Below are 20,963 nucleotides of genomic sequence, written 5' to 3' on the forward strand. Positions count from 1 at the left end.
TTTCGTGAGAAATTAATGTCTCGTTTCATGCGGTAACGAAAACAAAGAAAATAATTCGGATCATTTCTCATTAAAACTTTTTATAGTAACTTTGAATAATATCAATTAGATAACATTGCATAGATGATATATGTTAGTATAGTGAGCATCGTACTCACATGTCAAGACGCAGTCAAGTAAGAATAAAATTTACATATATAGATATAAGAGTGACATGGAAATGAACATTTAGTTTAATCACATGAATATTGAGTCAAATGAAATTATCATCTTTGATTTTTAATGATGGGGTCCAATTCTAATCTTTCTTTTTTTTCAAAATGTTCATTAAAAACAACATTAGATTTATCCAATAATGACATTACCTTCAAACAAATGAAAAAAAAAGACACCAATGGAATCCAAATTTAAGGTTCTTATGTTATTCTTGAAATTAATGTTTATTTGATTGAACAAAATGTTTTTTTAAGAATATTATGTTCATTTAAATAAACTTTATGTTCATAGAAAATTACTCCTACAAAATATTATAGTATTTTTAATTATGTGAGGCGTTTTTTCTTTTTCGAACATGTGCACATGTTAATTAGCGATTAAATAAGGCTTATATTTTACCAACCAAGAAAAGATTAGAGGCCTAAATCAATGAAAAAGTAGCACCAGAATTAAAAAAAATCATGCAGCCGCCTGCGTATGGTCAAAAGTTTACGAATGAAAGTTTTGTAGCTACCTGCTAGGCTGCTCTGCTACCAAAGTCCAAAGTATTTTTTTTTTTTTTTTTTTTTGGTGACGAGGGCAAGGAGGGAGCAACTACCACATAAATATATTGCTATGGCGACAGGTCTCGAGATATGATGTATCACATGTGGCGCTCAAACCATCTTGCTTTGGCCCAGGAGGGTGTATTATTATTATTTTATTTTTTTAAAAGGGAAGGTTCAAACTCAAAGTATTATGAAAGACAAAGCTTTCTAGAGGAAACAAAATAAGACAATGTAATACTAAAGGCAAAGCCTTTTGGTAGGTATTCTTTTATAAAGTACTTTGGTCAGGGCTACAACAATGACTTTTATCTTAGTGAAAGTATTGGGTCAGACCGTCTCACCCAATACCTTCCGTCGGACAGGTTGAGCATATCAAAACGCGCGGGCTTTTTTTAAAAGTATGTTTCATGGTTGGACCAATAGTTGCCATCAAGATATTTAATCTTCACAGTCACGTTGCTTCTAAGAGTTTCATGGCTGAATGTGAGATCCTTCATAGCATCCGAACTGAAAGTTAAAAGAGAAAACATGGAGAAGAAAGAAAGATGAAGACATGGAAGAAGATCATGGAGATGCCAGATCTGAGAAGAAAAGAAGAAAGAGAAGCGCACGTTAATGGCAAGAACAACTCCAATTACCAAGATCTCTTCACCGGAAAAGCTGCTGTTATAATGGTTTATAGCAAAGATCAGATGTTATAATAGCAAAGGAACAGAACATTAAGGTTGTGATTGGAGATCTGTAATGTCATTCGCGACTCTTCATTATCGTTACTGTAAGAGTGGGCTCTCTGATTTCGCTTTGCTAGCAGGTATTCAAGGATAGATGTGATGTTTCAAGAAGAACTTGAAGTTGATGTAATTACCTATTACTACATCTTCTCATGGAATCTTTAATGGTCACTGCCTGGTACATGTACAATTATTAACTATTTGCTCTGAGTTCTGTTACTTGCAGCCAGGACTGGCACCTCTTCCCATTTATTCTTTCAGTTGGTATTTTCCAATTTCAGTTGGACTATTTTCCATTTTCAGTTGGATTTTGTTTTGTTTCAGTTGGACTTTGTTTTGTTTCAGTTGGACTTTGTTTTGTTTCAGTTGGACTTTGTGTTCTTTCAGTTGGACTTTGTGTTCTTTCAGTTGGACTTTGTTTTCTTTCAGTTGGACTAACTGAAACAAAATGAAGACTACCTGAAGAAAAATGAAGACTACCTGAAAAAGAATAAAGACCAACTGAAACCCAAGTAAGTCTAACTGAAGCACAAAAACCAACTGAACAAAAAGAAGACTAACTGAAAAAAAAGACTAACTGAAACAAAATGAAGACTACCTGAAGAAAAATGTAGACTACCTGAAAAAGAATAAAGACCAACTGAAACCCAAGTAAGTCTAACTGAAGCACAAAAACCCACTGAAAAACAAAGAAGACTAACTGAAAACAAAATGAAGACTACCTGAAGAAAAATGTAGACTACCTGAAAAAGAATAAAGACCAACTGAAACCCAAGTAAGTCTAACTGAAGCACAAAAACCCACTGAAAAACAAAGAAGACTAACTGAAAACAAAATGAAGACTACCTGAAAAAAAATTGGAACCACCTGAAAAAAAATGAAGACTACCTGAAAAAAAATTGGAACCACCTGAAAGTCGTCCGACCAAGATTATGGTCGGACGAGTCCGACACAATACGTTCTCTTTATCTTATTCTGTAATCTGTAGATAGTTAACAATTAACCATCAATAATCATTATTATTACCGCTACTATATCATCTACTCTCGAAATATCAATTTTATTGATCATTTTTTTTAAAAAAAAATAGCCGTGTAACCTTAACATGAAATTAGACACACCCGAGCAGCTCAGCTTATATTTTTCTAACAATTTCATTTCATATCACTTTAATCCAACACTATTTATAGACATCTTGCGTTAAATCGCTAATATAGTCGTCCTTTCTCTTCTCCTTCCTTTGTTTCTCTTTGAATCTCGAACTAAATTAGATAATTTTAAAAATAACTCGACATTTTTACCGAATGGATTAAACTAGTCAATAAATGAATTGAACTATTCACTAAATAGATTAAAAAATGTAATTACTGAATAGATAAACTGATCACTAAATAGACTAAACTAATCACTATATTCAAAAGGTGGTCCACTCTCTTCTTAATATTGGGTTTGAATAATTGTCTATTTTTATACTTCCTCCGTTCCATAATAAGTGAAACACTTACTATTTTAGAACGTTTCAAAATAAGTGAAACATACCTTAAATGGAAAAAAGAAAGTGACAAAATGACAAGAGTGCCCATCACAAACTTGTGTGGTTTGCTTTTCTCTCTCCTCCTTTTGATAGTGAAAAGGGTATTTAATGACTTTTTGGCTTTTGAAAGTGATGTTTATTAAATCTTGTGCCCAATTCCTATGTTTCACTCATTATGGAATGGAGAAAGTATTAAAGTATACGATCTCTTTTAATACCAACTTTTTTTTTGATTAGGAAAACTACAACTTATTTTTAATACCAACTCTTGATTGATAGTTATAATGCTTTTTATGAACACCAAACTTTATATGAGATGAATCTACCGTAATTTATTGTAAATTTAGAAATCTTATAGAAAATTATTAGTAGTACTTCTACAAGTATAATTAACTCACTTACTCACCTAAGACCAATTAGTCAGAGAGATTGAATAAAAAAAGAAGAGAACTGTATTAAGGATTTTGAAAGATTCTGAACCTTTCAAAATAATCTAAATTTTGTCCTAATAACAAAAGAAAGCTGTTTGGTTCCAACTTCCCAGTTGAATACTTGACCAATAAGGAGGATGGACAACAATAAAAAATTCCATAAAACAAACCTCAAAGTTCAGTATATATATGGCATCCTTATATATCATAACCTCATCTACTGAAACAAAGAGAAAATGGGATCACCAATCGAGAAGGAAGACAAGTATCGTTCTTTCATTTATGGAGAAGGTGAGAAGAACACCAAATGGGTGTATGGAGCTCCTCCTAACTATGATATCGTCAATAAACTCTTTGAAGAAGGCAGGACTAAGGTAAACCCCCTCCTAGCTCCTACCAAATCATATTTTTAGCGAGGGAGAGGTGGTAACTCAATGGAGTATCATCCCGAATTCTAAGGAATGTTCAGGATTTAAATCCTCATTCAAACAATACGTTAGGAAATTTATTTATGAGTTGTTTAACTTTGTATCCAGCCTCTGAGCTGGTGTGCTGCAAACTAGTAGCCTAGCAAGAGTTGGTCTTCGAACCAATTATCTTTCCTGATCCAAATTTAAAAATAATAATAATAAAAAATCATATTTTTAGTATGTTTGATTTTATTCGATAACTCCGAATGAACTACTTATCGAAACTAATCCGAACTAGAGAGGGATGTATTCTAGATTTGATTAGCTTTTCTAACACGTTATATGAACTTATTAGACTTTATGCGAAATTATCGGAATATATATTAAACGTTATGCATATGTTGTATATATTGTTGATTGGTTACGTGGTGGTATATACATATCTTATGTTAAAGTATTTCATGATTGCAAGATATGGCCGCCTGGCTCACTAGAAGAGAAAGTACAAAATCTAGTGAAGACAATGGAGATGGAACTGTTCCATAAGGCCAATCCTCAAGATTATAAAGCAATTGATGCTACCAAGTTTACTCAAAGCGTCAATGGTATCATGCTATTTCTTTTTAGCACCAGCTTTTTTCTTCTTCTTTTTTGTAATTTGATTTCTATTCTAGTACTTTGACATCTCTAGTGGTTGCATTCATATGTCCTATGAGACGTATAATCGCACACGCGTAAATGTTTAATTTCTTTTACGAGCATACATTGCGTGCCAAATAATTTGGTTGTAACTATTAAATATCGGAGAAAGTACACAAGTCATTTGATGCCGGTACTTTATATTAGTATTTATGTTTGTAGGATCTTATAATTTTATATGTGAATGAAAACAAATTAGCATGTATGAGTCTTAACCAACTTTATATTCGTATGAGTCAAATGAGCAATTTAACCAAAAGCTTAAGTTGATGGTTGGAGTCTATAAAGGAAAGGGTGAATGAGATTTGAACCTGTGACCTTTATGTCATGCTAGTTTCGATACCATGTTAAAGGACCAACTCAACCAAAAACTTAACATGATGGTTGGAGCCCCAGAAATAATTAATACTCTATCAGTATGATCGAACTATCTGATAGCTTAATTGTAGACGATTTTGTTTTGAAGAGAAATTTACATGCTATTTTTCGCCATTGAACTTCAAATTAAAGACATTACATGTTTGAAACATCTAATACTTGAAATAATTGGTGGTGTTTCATCGATATTGCCAAGTCTTTTCTGAATCTTTTGTCATGATCTATGTAAGCAATTAATCTAACTTTGGTTGAATTAATATGCAATACAAGGGAGAAAGCCCCTAACACTGGAGGAAATAGCACAGAAAGGGGGTGGATATAATGCATTTCTGCAAACTTCATTACCAGAGGAAATGCGCTTGTATGACCCTGCAAAAGAAACAAGTCAATCATCACACAAGCTCTTCACAACAACATTTCCTCGAGGGTTCGCTCTCGAGGTTCTCCAGGTCTACTCTGGACCGCCGGTGATCACATACAAGTTCAGGCATTGGGCTTACATGGAAGGTCCATTCCAAGGTCATCCCCCTACTGGAGAACTTGTAGAGTTCTTTGGATTTGCTATTTTTGAGGTATTGTTTTTCAATATGACATTTTATTTCTTTTACTAGAACTAGTTTCACTCATCCCACTTCTTTCATTTAGTTAAATTCTTCATGTTCATAATAATGCTGCATTCGACATAGGTGGATGAACAGATGAGGGTGATCAAAACCGAGTTCTTTTATGATCGTGGCGAGCTGCTAAGTGCTATCATGAAGGGTTCAAAATTGGAAAGTTCTTTTGGTGACATGAAGCTAAGCTGCCCTGTTTTAAGAAACACAGGGTAGGGAGAAATTAAAACCCTTTTACATGGCTCTTTCTTCATGCTTCTAAATTGTGTAATAAGGCTAGTTTTTAATATTTGCATATCTTCAAGTTCTGTGTTTGTTTCCTTAGAAGTATTTTCTTGTTCATGAATTGGCTTGGTGCTGTACTTTTTAACTAGTATTTTGCTTAAAGGAACTTGGACAAACTTTTGCTCATATTTGGAATTTGTTGGTGTATGATTATCAATTATATAAAAGTTAGGGATACAAAATATTGTTATTGATAAGTATTAAACTATTCCTGGGACTTCAAGTATCAGCTTAAGCTTTTGGTTGAGTTGGTCCAACCAAAAGCTTAAGCTGATGGTTGGAGTCCCAGGAATAGTTTAATAGTCGATCAGTTATTGTATGAAATACACGGTAGATGCACAAGATACTGGCCAAAATTGTCAGATTATTATTAGTTAATACAAAAGACACATGTGCGGATGGCAGAATTTTGACGTTGGACTTAGGGGCGAAGCTATGTTGGGGCCTAAGAGGCCAATGAGCCCATGACCCCTGCAGCCCCAAAATAGCTTTGAAGAAAATCAATGATAATAAATGGTTATATCTTGTTTTATAGGTAATTTGACCTCCCTCAACAATCATGTTTAGAATTCTCACAACCAAGCATGGCTTTGCCCCTAGTTGGATTTGATAATGGTTGTTGATGTTGATTGTTAAGGTACATGGTCCATACTCTCTAGTGGGCCCATGTACAGCAGGCCAGGTGCCTAAGGATCAGCAGCACTATGGGTGCTGGTGTGCTCAGCTGCAACAGAATACTAGGAAGATCAGTCTAGTAATCACTAGTAGAATAAATGCTATTTACTGCGGTTAAAAAGTGGCATATTGCTGCGCATTTGGGCGCGCAGCAATTAAGGGCGCAGCAATAGGTAATAATTATATTGCTGCGGTTTTTAGTCCAAACCGCAGCAATATTATTAGGTATTATGGATTTAACAGAGCCTATTGTTGCGGTTTTGGCCCAAAACCGCAGCAATAGGTCCTGGTAACCAAAAAATATTTTTTTTTTTTTTGCATTTTGCAATCACATTTGAAAGATTAAAATCAAGCAACAAATCCATCCACTATCCACGAAATTCATAAACGAACTGAAGATAAAATGACATATAAATCAAATTAATATATATAAATAAAAAAAGTAACTACATAAATAATACAAAAAATAAAATGAAAAAGCAAAAATAAAAAACAGTTACAACTAAATGACTAATAAAAATATAATAAGAACAATATTAAAAAAATAAAAAACTGAAAACAAAAAACCCTAAAACAAAAAATAATAAACTGAAAAATGAAAGTGAAATATAGCCCAGAGCAGCGATTCAACGTCCAGCGAGCAGCGAGAAGGAGGACGAACAGCGACAAAGAGGACGAACAAAATCTTGCAAAAATAAACGTAAACAACTTTAAAAATTAAAATCGTAAAACTCAAAGCAGAAAGGACAAAATATCGAAAAAAAACAAGAAATTGAATGTCAAAATCAGAGAAATACCTGAACGACGACGGCTTTCGAGAGGAACGACGAAGGTTCGCGAGGGCTTCGAAGGGTCAATCTGAAAGACGACCGAACGCGAGAGGAACGACGAAAGTTCGCGAGGCCTTCGAAGGGTCGATCTGAAAGACGACCGAATGCGAGAGGAACGACGAAGGTTCGCGAGGGCTTCGAAGGGTCGATCTGAAAGACGACCGAACGCAAGTTCTTCGACTGGTGAGGAAGAGGAAATCTCGACCAACGAGAAGAAATCTCGACGAAGCCACCGAGCGCAAGGTCTTCGAAAAGAGAACGTCGACGAGGGCTTGCTGTCGACGAAAAGAGAACGTCGACGAGGGCTTGCTGTCGACGAAAAGAGAACGGCGACGAGGGCTTGTTGCTGTCGACGAAAAGAGAAGGCCACGAAGAGATCCGGCGAGGTTGAGAGGAGAGAGAGAGGTTGAGAGAAGGAGAGAGAGAGGGGGGATGAGAGGAGGAGAAACGGCGTGTGCTGTGTAGTGTGATAGAAATGAGAAAGAAAAACCCTAACTCACATGACATGTAGGCTTTATATTTTTTTTTTTAAAAAAAAATTAATGATATTGCTGCGGTTTCTGATAAGAACCGCAGCAATATATTAAAGTTTTATTTTTTAATATTATTTTAAAATATTGCTGCGATTTTTGATAAAAACCGCAGCAATATATCTAGTAAAATAGTCAACCTTTTTTCAAAAAAATTTCTGTTAATACTATATTGCTGCGGTTTTTTTATAAAAACCGCAGCAATATTGTCAATTTCTATTTTTTTTTCTTTTTGCGTGTTATATTGCTGCGTATAGGTAAAATCGCAGCAATATCACCGCAGCAAATAGCATTTATTCTACTAGTGAATATGTGCTAGTGGTCTCATAATTGTTTTTTGTCTTGTTATGTAAGCTGTCCTTTTGTAAGCTGGCTTTATTGCCACCTATGCTAGGTTCTAGGTTTCTTCTAGTATAAATTCTGATGTATGAAGCAAATGTAGGCAGAATGAATGTGAACGAAAAAACGGCTGAGCAGAAAACTTGAGAGCATCTTCATGGCTTTAATGTTTTCATGGTATCAGAGCTACGGCTGTATTTCTTACATTCTGACTCAAACACTCTCAAATTAATTTCTATTTAGTCTATTGAAGGTATATTGCTGGTTCTTAAAAGTTTCTAAAACCAAAGATAGAATCTTTCATCTACCAAAATAGCTAAGAAAAGGAAAATGACTACTATAGAGGCAACTAGTCCATTGTATCTACATCCCTCTGATGGAAACAATTTCATGGTCATAGAAAAGCTTCAAGGATCAGGAAATTATAGGTCCTGGAAGAGATCTATGGAAATTGCTCTTGCATCAAAGAGAAAATTAGGATTTGTTACAGGACTAGAGAAGAAAGATGCCAACGATGCAGTAAAAAAGGAAGCTTGGGAAACTTGCAACAGTATGACAATATCATGGATCTTAGGATCAGTTTCTGAGCCTATAAAGAATTCTATTATGTTTGTTAATAGTGCTCACATGATCTGGAAACAACTTGAGCAAAGGTTTGCTCTCACTAATGGGTCTAGGAAATACAAACTCAACAAGGAGTTGTATGAGACCAAGCAGTAAGAAAAAAGCATTAGTGAGTATTACACGATGATGAGATGTACATGGGAAGAATTGGAAGCACTGAATAGCCTACCTCCCCTCACAGCTCTCACTACAGAGATAAATGAGTTTGTTAAAACTCTTGACATGCAGCAAGAAGAACAGAAACTATTTCAGTTTCTGCATGGGCTAGATGAAGTATATGGAACTCAAAGGAGTCAAATTTTGATGATGACTCCTCTTCCAAGTGTTGAAGTACCCTGCAGCTACTTGGAACAAGAAGAAGCTCAGAGGGAAATTCTGAAGCAAGTGAAGGAGGAACCCATGACCCTTGCTATGTATAGTAAGGGTGCAGGGGGAGACTTGGGAGCTACACAAGGAACTATTCAGTGCACAGTGTGTGGGAAGAATGGTCACACAAATGATAAGTGTTGGTTTGTAATAGGATTCCCTAACAAAAATCCTAGAAACAAATCACAAGGGTTTATTTAGAGCAAAGGGAAAGGAAAAAGTTTCACAAACCAAAAGTGGAACAAAGGAAAATAAGGAGGTTCCAGGATAGTAGCAAATGTTCAGGGAGGTCAAACAAGCCATGACACTGGCTCTATAGCAAGCAGCTCTACAACAATTACAGCTCAACAACTGGAGCAGCTGTTAAGATTGCTTCCTACACCTTCAAAGGGGTGTGACACAGATGATGAAATGGAAGTAAACTTCTCAGGTATGGTGCATGTGTTGTTATTATGCAGACTCTGCAAAGCGTATAGAATGGATAATATACTCTGGAGCTTCAGACCATATGACTGATAGAGTTGAACTGTTAAAGAATGTCTTTGAAAGCAGAGGAAATTGTTTAATTAATCTACCAACTGGTGAGACATCTAGGATTTCACATGTAGGAGATGTTCTTCTGAAAAATCATCTTGAGTTGAAAAATGTGTTGTGCATCCCTAGTTTTAAGCATAACCTATTATCTGTGAACAAGCTATGTGATGATATGTAGTGTAAAGTTATGTTTCATGGAAAGTTTTGTATTATACAAAATAAGAAAACTGATAGAGTAATAGGAATAGGGAAAGGTGAACATGGCCTTTACTATTTACTAAATGAAAGTGTTGAAACCTGTTTGAAAAGAATCAAGGAAGAAACTACTAAGATCTTTGAACCCTTGACTACATGCTATAGAGTGAAGAAGGCTATGAATGCTGGTAAACAAGTGCCAAGCATTGTCGAAAAGGTGCCAAAATTAAGCAGAATGAGTATATGGCACCACAGATTGGGACATGCACCCATGAAAAGGGTTGCAATGATAAAAGAGATTGAAGTAAAGCAAGATTGCAATGACATATGCTTGACATGTCCATTAGCAAAATTTACTAAAATTCCTTTCACTCAAAGTGATGCAAGGGCTAGTGATCTGTTTGAGATGGTGCACATTGACACTTGGGGGCCTTATAAGGTGAGTTACAAGGGAAAACTTAGATATTTCCTTACATTAGTAGATGATCACTCAAGGGTAACCTGGGTGCACTTATTAAAATTAAAATATGATGCTTTGATGCTATACAAACCTTTGTTAGAATGACAAGCACTCAGTTTGGGAAGCATGTCAAGATTATTAGGTCTAACAATGCTCTAGAGTTTGATGATAGCAAGTGCAGACCCTTCTTTGAGAAACTTGGAATCATACACCAGACCTCCTGTGCTGACACTCCTCAGCAGAATGGAAGAGCTGTGAGGAAGCACAGGAACATACTTGAAATGGCAAGGGCATTGAGATTCTATACAGGCTTGCCATTGCAGTTATGGGGAGATTGTGTCATGACAGCTACTCACATTACAAACAGACTTCCAAGTGTTATTCTCAAGAACAAGTCTCCATATGAGGTGTTGTATAAGCAAGCTCTAGATTATAGACACATGAGGTGTTTTGGTTGTCTAGCTTTTGCTAGTAATCCAGAAAGGAAGAAGGATAAATTCCAAGAGAGAGGGGTTCCTTGTATATTCCTTGGTTATCCCACTAACCAAAAGGGGTATAAGTTACACAATCTTCTCACAGGAGTGTCTTTTGTGTCAAGACATGTGAAATTCTATGAAAGTGTTTACCCACAACACTTATTTCACACTGTCACTACTGAAGGTGATATTGAACAGCAACCAAGAAGGCAGCAACATCAGTGGGTGGATGATGAAAATAGTGTAAAAAAGTATTAATATGAACCTACAGGGAACATGCTACCTCTCCCTGAACCCGGGAGGTCAATCAGAGAAGTGAGAAAACCTTCATGGCATAGAGACTATCAAGTTGATGCTAGCTATGCAAAGAAAGTCCATGAGACCAAGGTCTCTCCAAAGTTCACTTGTCTTATGGCAAGTGTGAACAATGGTCCTGATCCAAGAACTTTCAGAGAAGCTGTGACTCAAGCTGACTGGATGACAACAATGAATGAAGAGCTTGAAGCTCTTGAAGAAAATCAGACTTGGACTATCACTCAATTGCCTGAAGGAAAACGTGCCATTGGGTGTAAGTGGATGACAACAATAAATGATGAGCTTGATCCAAGAACTTTAAGAGAAGTTGCTGACTCAAGCTCACTGGATGACAACAATGAATGAAGAGCTTGAAGCTCTTGAAGAAAATCAGACTTGGACTATCACTCAATTGCCTGAAGGAAAACGTGCCATTGGGAGTAAGTGGCTGTATACTACCAAGTTTGATCCTCAAAGGAATAACACCAGGTACAAGTCAAGGCTAGTGGTCCTAGGTAACAGGCAAAGAGAGGGAGTAGATTATGGAGAAACATTTGCTCCTGTAGCAAAGCTCACTACTGTAAGAGCTTTACTTGCTGTGGCTGCATACAAGGTTGGTATACACATCAAACGGATGTGAAAAATGCCTTCCTACATGGAGACTTAGAAGAAACAGTGTATATGAAGCTACCTCCAGGGTATGAAGGCCAAGGTTTCAGATTCAATACACAAGCACATGGGGAGTATTTTCAGTCACCTCAGCAGACAAACAAGGTGTGTAAGTTGTTAAAGTCTTTGTATGTACTTAAACAAGCTCCTAGGCAATGGTTTGCCAAGTTGAGCTCAGTTCTTAAGCTACACAACTTTAATCAGTCCAAAACTGATTACTCTCTCTTCACTAAGCAAGAAGGCACTAATTTTATTGTTGTGTTAGCCTATCTTGATGACCTAATCCTCACAGGTAACAACATAGGTGCTATACAAGAAGTTAAGGGCTTCCTTAGTACTCAATTTAAAATGAAAGACCTAGGAGAGTTAAGATACTTTCTAGGCATTGAAGTAGATTGAGGAGAAAAAGGCATATTTCTCTCTCAAAGGAAATATGTCACTGATCTACTTGCTTAGTATGGGCTGCAGAACTGTAGGGCCTTGAAGCTCCCTATGGATACTCATGTGAAGCTCTTATCTACAACTGGTGATCTGCTTCCACACCCTGAGGTATATCAAAGATTAATTGGGAAATTATTCTATCTGACTATCACTAGGCATGATATTTCTTACACTGTCCATGTCTTAAGTTAGTTTATGCACTCTCCAACCTCAGTGCACTTACAAGCTAAGCTGCAAAAAGAGTCCTAAGATATTTAGCTGGCTCTCCTGACCAAGGCATTTTGTTAGCTTCCAAATTTGCAGCTCATCTTCAAGCCTATTGTGATAGTGATTGGGCTGGCTGTCCCAACACTAGAAGATCAACCTCAGGTTTTTGTCTACTCCTAGGTGAATCTCCTATTGCTTGGAAATTCAAAAAGCAATATGTGGTGGCAAGATCTACAGCAGAAGCAGAGTATAGGTCTCTACCTATGGCTACTTGTGAATTTATGTGGGTAAAACAACTCTTGAAGGAACTAGGGATGAAGAAACCGGGCTCTACTCCTATATTTTGTGACAATCAAGCTGCTTTGGCTATTGTTGCTAACCCTGTGCACCATGAAAAAACAAAGCATGTAGGAATAGATTGTCATTGCATTTGAGATCAGGCTCTTGCAGGCACCATTCAGCCCACTTATGTTCCATCCTCAAGGCAAATTGCAGATGTTCTCACTAAGGTGCTTAGTATTGATCAGCATCAGTTCTTGTTATCCAAGATGGGAGTTCAGTCTCCACCTTCACTCCCACCTTGAGGGGGAGTGTTAAGGTACATGGTCCATACTCTCTAGTGGGCCCATGTACAGCAGGCCAGGTGCCTAAGGATCAGCAGCATTATGGGTGCTGGTGTGCTCAGCTGCAACAGAATACTAGGAAGATCAGTCTAGTAATATGTGCTAGTGGTCTCATAATTGTTTTTTGTCTTGTTATGTAAGCTGTCCTTTTGTAAGCTGGCTTTATTGCCACCTCTGCTAGGTTCTAGGTTTCTCCTAGTATAAATTCTGATGTATGAAACAAATGTAGGCAGAATGAATGTGAAAGAAAAAACGGCTGAGCAGAAAACTTGAGAGTATCTTCATGGCTTTCATGTTTCATTGATTTACATGAATAATTAGGATTGATATATGTTATGAATCCAATAATTTCATACATTCGAGAGCTTTAACAATAGATTTGATTCACTGTACTGTAATTTCAAGTTGGATTCAGTTTATTGTAAGCTGATGTTTTAGCAGCCTCATAAGCTGCATGTAGTAATTACATTAGTCTGAAAGAAAGAAAATATAAGTAGAGTTGGATTTTCGTCCATGTCTATGATATAACTATGATGGTAGATTTATGTAATACAGAAGTGCTATAAGGTGCAGTCCGCCTTTGAAATGTTCATTGATGTCGGGGGATCCACGCAACCGATGGTGCAGTTATATGTATAGTACTGATAAGTAGTAGATTCAGAAAGAAAGTCAGACAAGTTGAGCATAATGGTTAGGATTTAGCATTATTGTCAAATAGTAGATGACTGGGATCTCCAGCAATATTTTCATAAACGGATGGCATTGCAGGACCTTGAACAGTTGATTTCTGCCACCAATAAAGAAGGAATCAGAAACTACAACAATTAGATCAATTAGAACAACTTAATTATATGCATATATATATGCAATTTTAAACATGCACATTACTGTATTAGAGAAATGGTTCACGTCAATGAAGTAACTGAAAAAATACCAACTTTTCATAATTTTTACTTAGTACATAATCAAAGATATTAATAGTCAATGATGAGACCGTAAAAAAGCAATTTGGTAGAACTTATGATACAAGAATGTGTATCAGAAATTAGTCTATGTTCATTACACGCAAGAAAAAAAAGAAAAAAAGAACGACACCTGCCAATTATATTATGCGTCTGTATGCCAATCTTATGCTTCTAATTATGCCATGAAATTTATATGCTCAGAGCCTGTTCTCCCTAGCTTATTTTCAGTTTAGTTCACTTCAGTTTAATTCAGTTCAGTTCAGTTTCTAAATGATAATCATTATTATTAATTAGTTATAATTTAATTCAGTTCAGTTCAGTTGAATTCGATTCAGTTCAGTTCAATTCAGTTGTTTTATGCCAAAGAGAAGAAACCCTCATTGTATAGAAAGTGAATGTAAGAATACGCCTTGAAATGTTGTGCTTGAAAGGTGTTCGAAGAAATGCGTAAAAGACGCAAGCTGCACCTCGCTCGGGTAGGTCGGGCGCGCAAGCAGCTTGGAAGAGCAAAGTTCCGCCCGGTCGGGGGCGCAAGCAAATCTGGAGAAGTAAATCCCGCCCGGTCGGATGGATTTCGCCCGAGACGCCCGGGCGGTTCGGCGCTTTATGCGAAAAACGTGTTTTCGCCGCTGAGTATAAATACGTTATTTTACCTAGTTTTTAGACTACGAAAAAGAGTCTATTCTCTCTGTAATCTGTTCTCTTCTCATAATAAAATATTCTCTCTCTCTGCCGTGGACGTAGCCAAATTGGTGAACCACGTAAATCTGTTGTCTGTTTTTATTGTTTTTGCATTCATTATTTGTTTCTCTCTCACGTCCGTTATAACAAATTGGTATCAAGAGCTTTGGTGTTCGATCTGTGTGAGAAAGATGTCTGGGATGAATGTCAAAATTGATAAATTTTTTTTGGTAAAATTGTAAGTTGTATTACCAATAACCCAATAAGCACCAACAAAAACAATCTCTCTAGCTTACTCAGTACAGTACACTGAAAAGCTCAAACACTCTAAGGATTATACATTTCCTTCTATAACAATATTAGATAGCCAGTTCCTATCTTCCCTATTCCACTTTAGAGTTACACAACTCTGCAATCTGTGCCTAATCTCAAGCTTAATTTCTTTCACAATAATTTCTGGATTTCTTACAGCATTATTCCAAAAAGCATGGTTCCTGTACATCCATAGGTGATATACCATTGCAGTCAATATTGCATAGTATGCCTTATGTCTATTCCTTGATCTGCATTGTCTTCCCTATTTCTTCCAAGAAGTGTAAATTGTTTCCTGATTTCCCATTCTGATTCCCATCCATTGCATGATGTTTCCACACACTATTTTGCTAAGCTGCGATAAAAAGTCGGATCAAAGACAGGGGGGCCGGAGGTAGCGCTTAGCTTGGAAGTAGTATCCACAGGAGTGGCGACAGGCTTACAGGAGCTCATGCCGGCACGTTCCAAAATTTCCTGTGCATATATCTGCTGTGAGAGAAGCATATGAGATGGAGTACGAGTAACAGAAATTCCCAAAAAAATAACTCAGGGTGCCCATATCAGACATCGAAAATTCTGTTTTAAGCGTACTGATAAGACGATCACGCAGAAAATCAGAAGATGTGCACAGAATAATGTCATCAACATAGAGTAGAAGATATGCCATGTCAGACCCATGCCTGTAAGTGAATAAGGAGTTATCACTTTGAGCAACAGTAAAACCAATATGCAGGAGAAAGTTAGCAAATCATTGATACCAAGCACGAGGTGCTTGTTTGAGTCCATATAAAGCCTTGCGTAAACGACAAACATAATGTGGGAATCGTTTGTCAACAAACCCAGGAGGCTGATGCATGAATACAGTTTCCTGCAGATCACCATGTAAGAAGGCATTTTTGACATCAAGTTGATGAATAGTCCAGTTTCGGGCCATGGCCAAGCCCAAGACTGTGCGAATAGTGGCGGGACGAACAACTGGACTAAATGTCTCATCACAATCGACACCCTGTTCCTGAGACCTGCCATCATAGACTAAACGAGCTTTGTGCCTTTCAAGGTCACCATTAGATTTTTCTTTATGACGAAACAGCCACATACAGTTAACAATATGCACCCCCGTAGGCCTAGGTACTAAATCCCAAGTCCCTATTTTAATAAGAGCACTATATTCATCATTCATGGCCGCATTCCAATTTGGGTTAGACAAGACTGTTTTGTGATTTTTTGGAAGTGGTGAACGAGAGATAGTGGTCATGGCATAACGGAGATTGGGTTTGCGAATGTCGTGTCGGGCTCGCGTTGCCATTTGAGGGGATAGAGGTGGGTGGGCTGGAGAAGCCGTGTTTGGGCTTCGGTGATGGGGTGGAGTGTACCGGGGGATGAGCTGGACATTCGGCTGGGCCGAGGATATGGCGGCTGGGCTAGGGGTCACCTAAGTGGACCGGGAAAGGGTCACAGGAGTGGAAGGGGGTGACGATGGGCTTGGGCGCATAGGGCGTGGGGTTTGCGGTGCGCGTTGGGGAGAATGCGCAGGAGGCTGGGCCTGTTGTGGGGCGAGGTTATCAGGCCCCAAGGGTAATAGGCGCAGAAGGGGATTAAGTAGGGGGGATGGGTCATCGTGGGCTGGGTTAGGCGCAAGGGGTGTTGTTGCGGAATTTTTTGAGGGAAAGTGTGTCTCAATGAACGTAACATGACGAGACAAGATATATTTTCCGGTGGTAATATCAAAGCACCGATAGCCACGATGATTAGGTGGGTAACCCATGAAAATGCAAGGAGTAGACCTGGGAGCAAGTTTGTGAGGAGAAGTGGAAGAGAGATTAGGATAGCACAGACACCCAAAAACACGAAGATGATCATAGGATGGGAGTTTGCGAAATAGGGCCTGAAACGGGGTGGTTTTGGGTAATGTTTTTGTGGGTAATTGGTTATGAAGGTAGGTAGCATTTTCTAAGGCATGGTCCCAAAAGTGTAAGGGGAGGGACGCATGGTGAAGAAGGGTGCGACTAGTATTGTTGAGGGTGCGGATCATGCGTTCAGCTTTGCCATTTTGAGAAGATGTATGAGGGCAGGAGAAGCGAAATATCATTCCATTGTGAATGCAAAATTGTTTAAAGGGGGCATTATCAAATTCACGACCATGATCACTTTGAGAAGTTTTGATAGGGCATTCAAATTGAGTGGAAACATAGGCATGAAAATTAAGTAGGGCTTGGTAGGCACGAGATTTTAGGGTAAGAGGAACAATCCACACATAATTAGTGAAATCATCAACAAGTACTAAATAATATTTGTGTCCCAAACTACTACGAATAGGAGAAGTCCGTAAATCAGCATGAATAATATCAAAAGCACAAGTAGTAGTACTAGTAGAGTCATAAAACGGAAGTTTAACATGTTTTCCAATCTGACAAGAATGACAAAAAGTGGAGTCATGCTCCTTATTACAAGCTATAAAATTATGAGTTTTAAGGAAGTTGAGAGGTTGCTGTCCCGGGTGTCCCAAGCGATCATGCCAAGTGGTAGCAGAAGTGGTGGATAAGGCGGAGGCAAGGCAAGTGGAGTGTGGGTCTTGGGTCACTGGGTAGAGATCTCCCGTGTTCTCACATCTCGTGATAGTTTTCCCCGTTCGAAGGTCCTTCACAGAGAACCAGAGGGATCAAATTCTATAGACACAGAATTATCAGTAGTGAATTTGCGTACGGAAATTAAATTTTTTATGATTTGAGGTGCTAGATAAACATCACGTAGGGTGAGGGATTTGTTTGGGAGGGTGGTGTGGCCATAACCCAGTATAGGAATGCGATTGCCATTACCAACTAAAATATGATTTTTAGTGCTCAAATTAAAAAGGGGCATGAGAGTACCTGAGTTGTGTGTCATATGCGAGGTGGCACCCGAGTCCATATACCAGAGGTCGTCCGGATGTGGAAGAGTCATGGTGGAGAAAGTTGTACCGAGCTCCGTGGCAGTCATAGGCCCGACCGAGTAGGCCTGTTGGGCTGGAGCTTGGGCATGCGTGAGATGGGCCGAGGGGCCTGAGGCAGCCCGCTGCTGAGGTTGGGCTTGCGTAGGGTACTGGGCAGGGGGGTGGCCCAGGTACGTTGATGTTGCTGCTGTCAATTGAGGAACTGGGCCCACTGATGAGGTGAGGGGAGTGGGCTGGCCCATTGAATCTGCTGCTGGGCAGTGGGATGCCAGTTCGCACTATTATGTGCTGGGCGAGGTTGTTGATTGCCACGCCCCCTGCCACGGCCGCGATAATTGCCACCCCGGTTGCCGCTGCGGCCACGTCCACCTCCACGTCCACCACCGGCGACGCCTTGTCGGGGTTGGGGAGGGAGCGCGGACGGCGAGGAGGAAGGTGGAGCACGGGATTCCACGGTTTGTGCGACGAACGTGGAGGAGGAGGTGGATGTATCATTAGCTTTGCGGGATTCCTCAAGGAGTAATCTGGAACGAGCAGACTCAAAGGTAGGGATGGGATCGGTTTGCTGGATCATCAAGGCGACAGTGTCAAAATCCGTATTAACGAGGCCCGCAACCAACCGAAGAAACATCTTTTGGTCAGACACCACTTGATCGACATTGGCGAGTTGATCGCGTATGGATTTGAGTTGTTGGCAGTAAGCATTGATGTCAGCAAAATTGGAGAGATGCAACGTGTTGAACTGGTTTTCCAAATACACCGCACGGGTGTGTTTGTAATCCTGGAATATTGCTTTTAATCGGTCCCATGTTTCTTGTGCTGTGGAGCCACGATACAGCACCGTCTGGAGGAGGTCAGACGAGATTGTCCCAAAAATCCACTTTTTGACGACGGAGTCAAGCCAGAGCCAAAGGGCGTCTGAAATCCCAGAGGGGCGAGGTTTCAAACAATTCGACCCAATTTGAGTATTGAACCTTCTCTCGATCAAGAACAAGAGGTATGTCGTTCTTAATATTACTAACGGACAATGCAGGGTGGTAGGTGGTGGATGCCGGAGGCGGCAGAGGAGGAGGGTGGCTGGAATCAGTGTTGTCCGAAGCCATGATTCGAAGGTGGGGTTGCAGGGGGGGCCGAAAGCAAGAGGATCGAAAAAAAATCTATACGTGGATTAGATTTGTGTTAGGCTCGATACCATGTTAGATTTTGTGTAAACTCCTTTAATCGGAGTGTGATCATTGATCATTCATATATATAGGTTTACAATTAATCATATCCTAAATCCAATCGGATTATGCAAAGTATATCTAATACGAAAATAGTAAAGATAATATTTTCATATTCTATCAACAAGCTAATATCGTAAGGAAACTATACTCGTTTCCTTATGTACTCTAATTACAGCTGTGATAATATTATGAAATAAAGAAAGTGCACGTTGTAATTCCTCCATTTTGAATCAAATGTTACATTTGTGCATGTTTAATTGTTTATAAAGGAAGAGAATACAGACAAAAAGATAGGGGATCTTCGCTTCTGAATGAGGAAAAGGGAAAAAAGGTTTAGTTACTAGCAGCTATTGTCTATTTTTTACACTACCATAACATGCAATAAAATGATATTGAATGTTTTATTGATACAAGGAAGTGTGGAGTTGGTAGCAGAACATGTTCCGAATATACTTCTATGAATACTAAAAGGGTTTAGCGATATCGGGCAGCGGTAGAATTAATGTAATTGCGAATCTCATCCTCTCTAACACAACAGGGGCAACATGCTTCTTCGACGAGGTGGCGTCGTTTAAGGACGTCCCTTAACAGGAGTGGGCTGATGTAATCTTAACATAAAATTAGACACACACAAGCTTATATTTTTCTCTAACAATCCCATTTCATATTCACTCTAACCCAACACTATTCATAGGCATCTCGCGTTAAATTGCTAATGTAGTCGGCCTTTCTCTTCTCCTTCCTTTATTTCCCTTTGAAACTCGAACTAAATTAGATAATTTTAAAAATAACTCGGCACTTTTACCGAATGGATTAAACTAGTCAATAAATGAATTGAACTATTCACCAAATAGATTAAAAAAAAATGTGATTACTGAATAGATAAACGGGTCACTAAATAGACTAAACTAATCACTATATTCAGAAAGGTGATCCGCTCTCTTCTTAATATTGGGTTTGAGCAATTATCTATCTATACAAATATATTAAAAGGCATGCGAAAGAAAGTTTATGTGCCAAATGACACTATACTCAAATTTCTAATGCAAATGTTTTATGTCTATGTGTACTACTCACTTTAAAAAATGTGTAAGTGCAAGGTATCAAACATGTGACCTTTGAAACGAAAAGTAGGCCGGAGTTTAACCATCAATACACTATGACTTTATTGTCTAATGTTTCACATAAAATATGATTAAGTCTTGTAATAATTATAATTAACTATACGGACCTAAACAAGTATATACATTTCTAACACTCTTATTACATAACTTACAAGAGAATATTGATGTCATATTCTCTTACCACAATTCCTTTTAAGGTATTGTTTTCAAACTCAAACCTTTCAATTTTTTTAATTATCATGTCATGAAATAAAATTTTCAATTTCTTAATACGAAAAGTAGCAAAATAAATTATGAAATTTAAAAATAATAACATATTTGTTTATTGTAACTGACCCGAGATATCGTCCGGGCAAAAAAAAAACTAGTTTTTATATTAAAAGTATGCGATCTCTTTTAATACCAACTCTTGATTGATAGTTAGAATGCTTTTAATGAACACCCAACTTTATATGAGATGAATCTACCATAATTTATCGTAAAATTAGAAATCTTATAAAAAATTATTAGTCGTACTTCTCACCTAAGACCAATTAGTCAGAGATATCTCTTTACATAAGCCAAAGGAGGAGGTGTGGTGTACTCTTTTGAAGTGACTAAAATACCCTTTAATAGTT

At 38.1% G+C, this 20,963-nt stretch overlaps 1 protein-coding gene across 1 annotated transcript; it reads left to right on the forward strand.

Moving 5' to 3' along the window:
• Positions 1-3,652: 3,652 nt before the first annotated feature.
• LOC104897886 (pathogen-related protein) lies at positions 3,653-5,972 on the forward strand. Its single transcript, XM_010684851.4, has 4 exons — positions 3,653-3,834; positions 4,343-4,475; positions 5,218-5,519; positions 5,634-5,972. Exons 1-4 carry the CDS (start codon positions 3,697-3,699, stop codon positions 5,775-5,777), a joined length of 717 nt encoding a protein of 238 aa, XP_010683153.1. The 5' UTR covers positions 3,653-3,696; the 3' UTR covers positions 5,778-5,972.
• Positions 5,973-20,963: the final 14,991 nt, after the last annotated feature.

Source organism: Beta vulgaris, chromosome 6 (assembly GCF_026745355.1).
Source record: "Beta vulgaris subsp. vulgaris cultivar EL10 chromosome 6, EL10.2, whole genome shotgun sequence".
NCBI lineage: Eukaryota > Viridiplantae > Streptophyta > Magnoliopsida > Caryophyllales > Amaranthaceae > Beta > Beta vulgaris.

What these genes read in the sequence shown, in the direction of transcription:
- LOC104897886 (XM_010684851.4), top strand. Translation starts at nt 3,697, where the DNA reads ATGGGATCACCAATCGAGAAGGAAGACAAGTATCGTTCTTTCATTTAT. An exon ending in GTTTACTCAAAGCGTCAATG is followed by an intron (nt 4,476 to 5,217) that starts GTATCATGCTAT and finishes ATGCAATACAAG; the next exon opens with GGAGAAAGCCCCTAACACTG. An exon ending in TTGGATTTGCTATTTTTGAG is followed by an intron (nt 5,520 to 5,633) that starts GTATTGTTTTTC and finishes CATTCGACATAG; the next exon opens with GTGGATGAACAGATGAGGGT.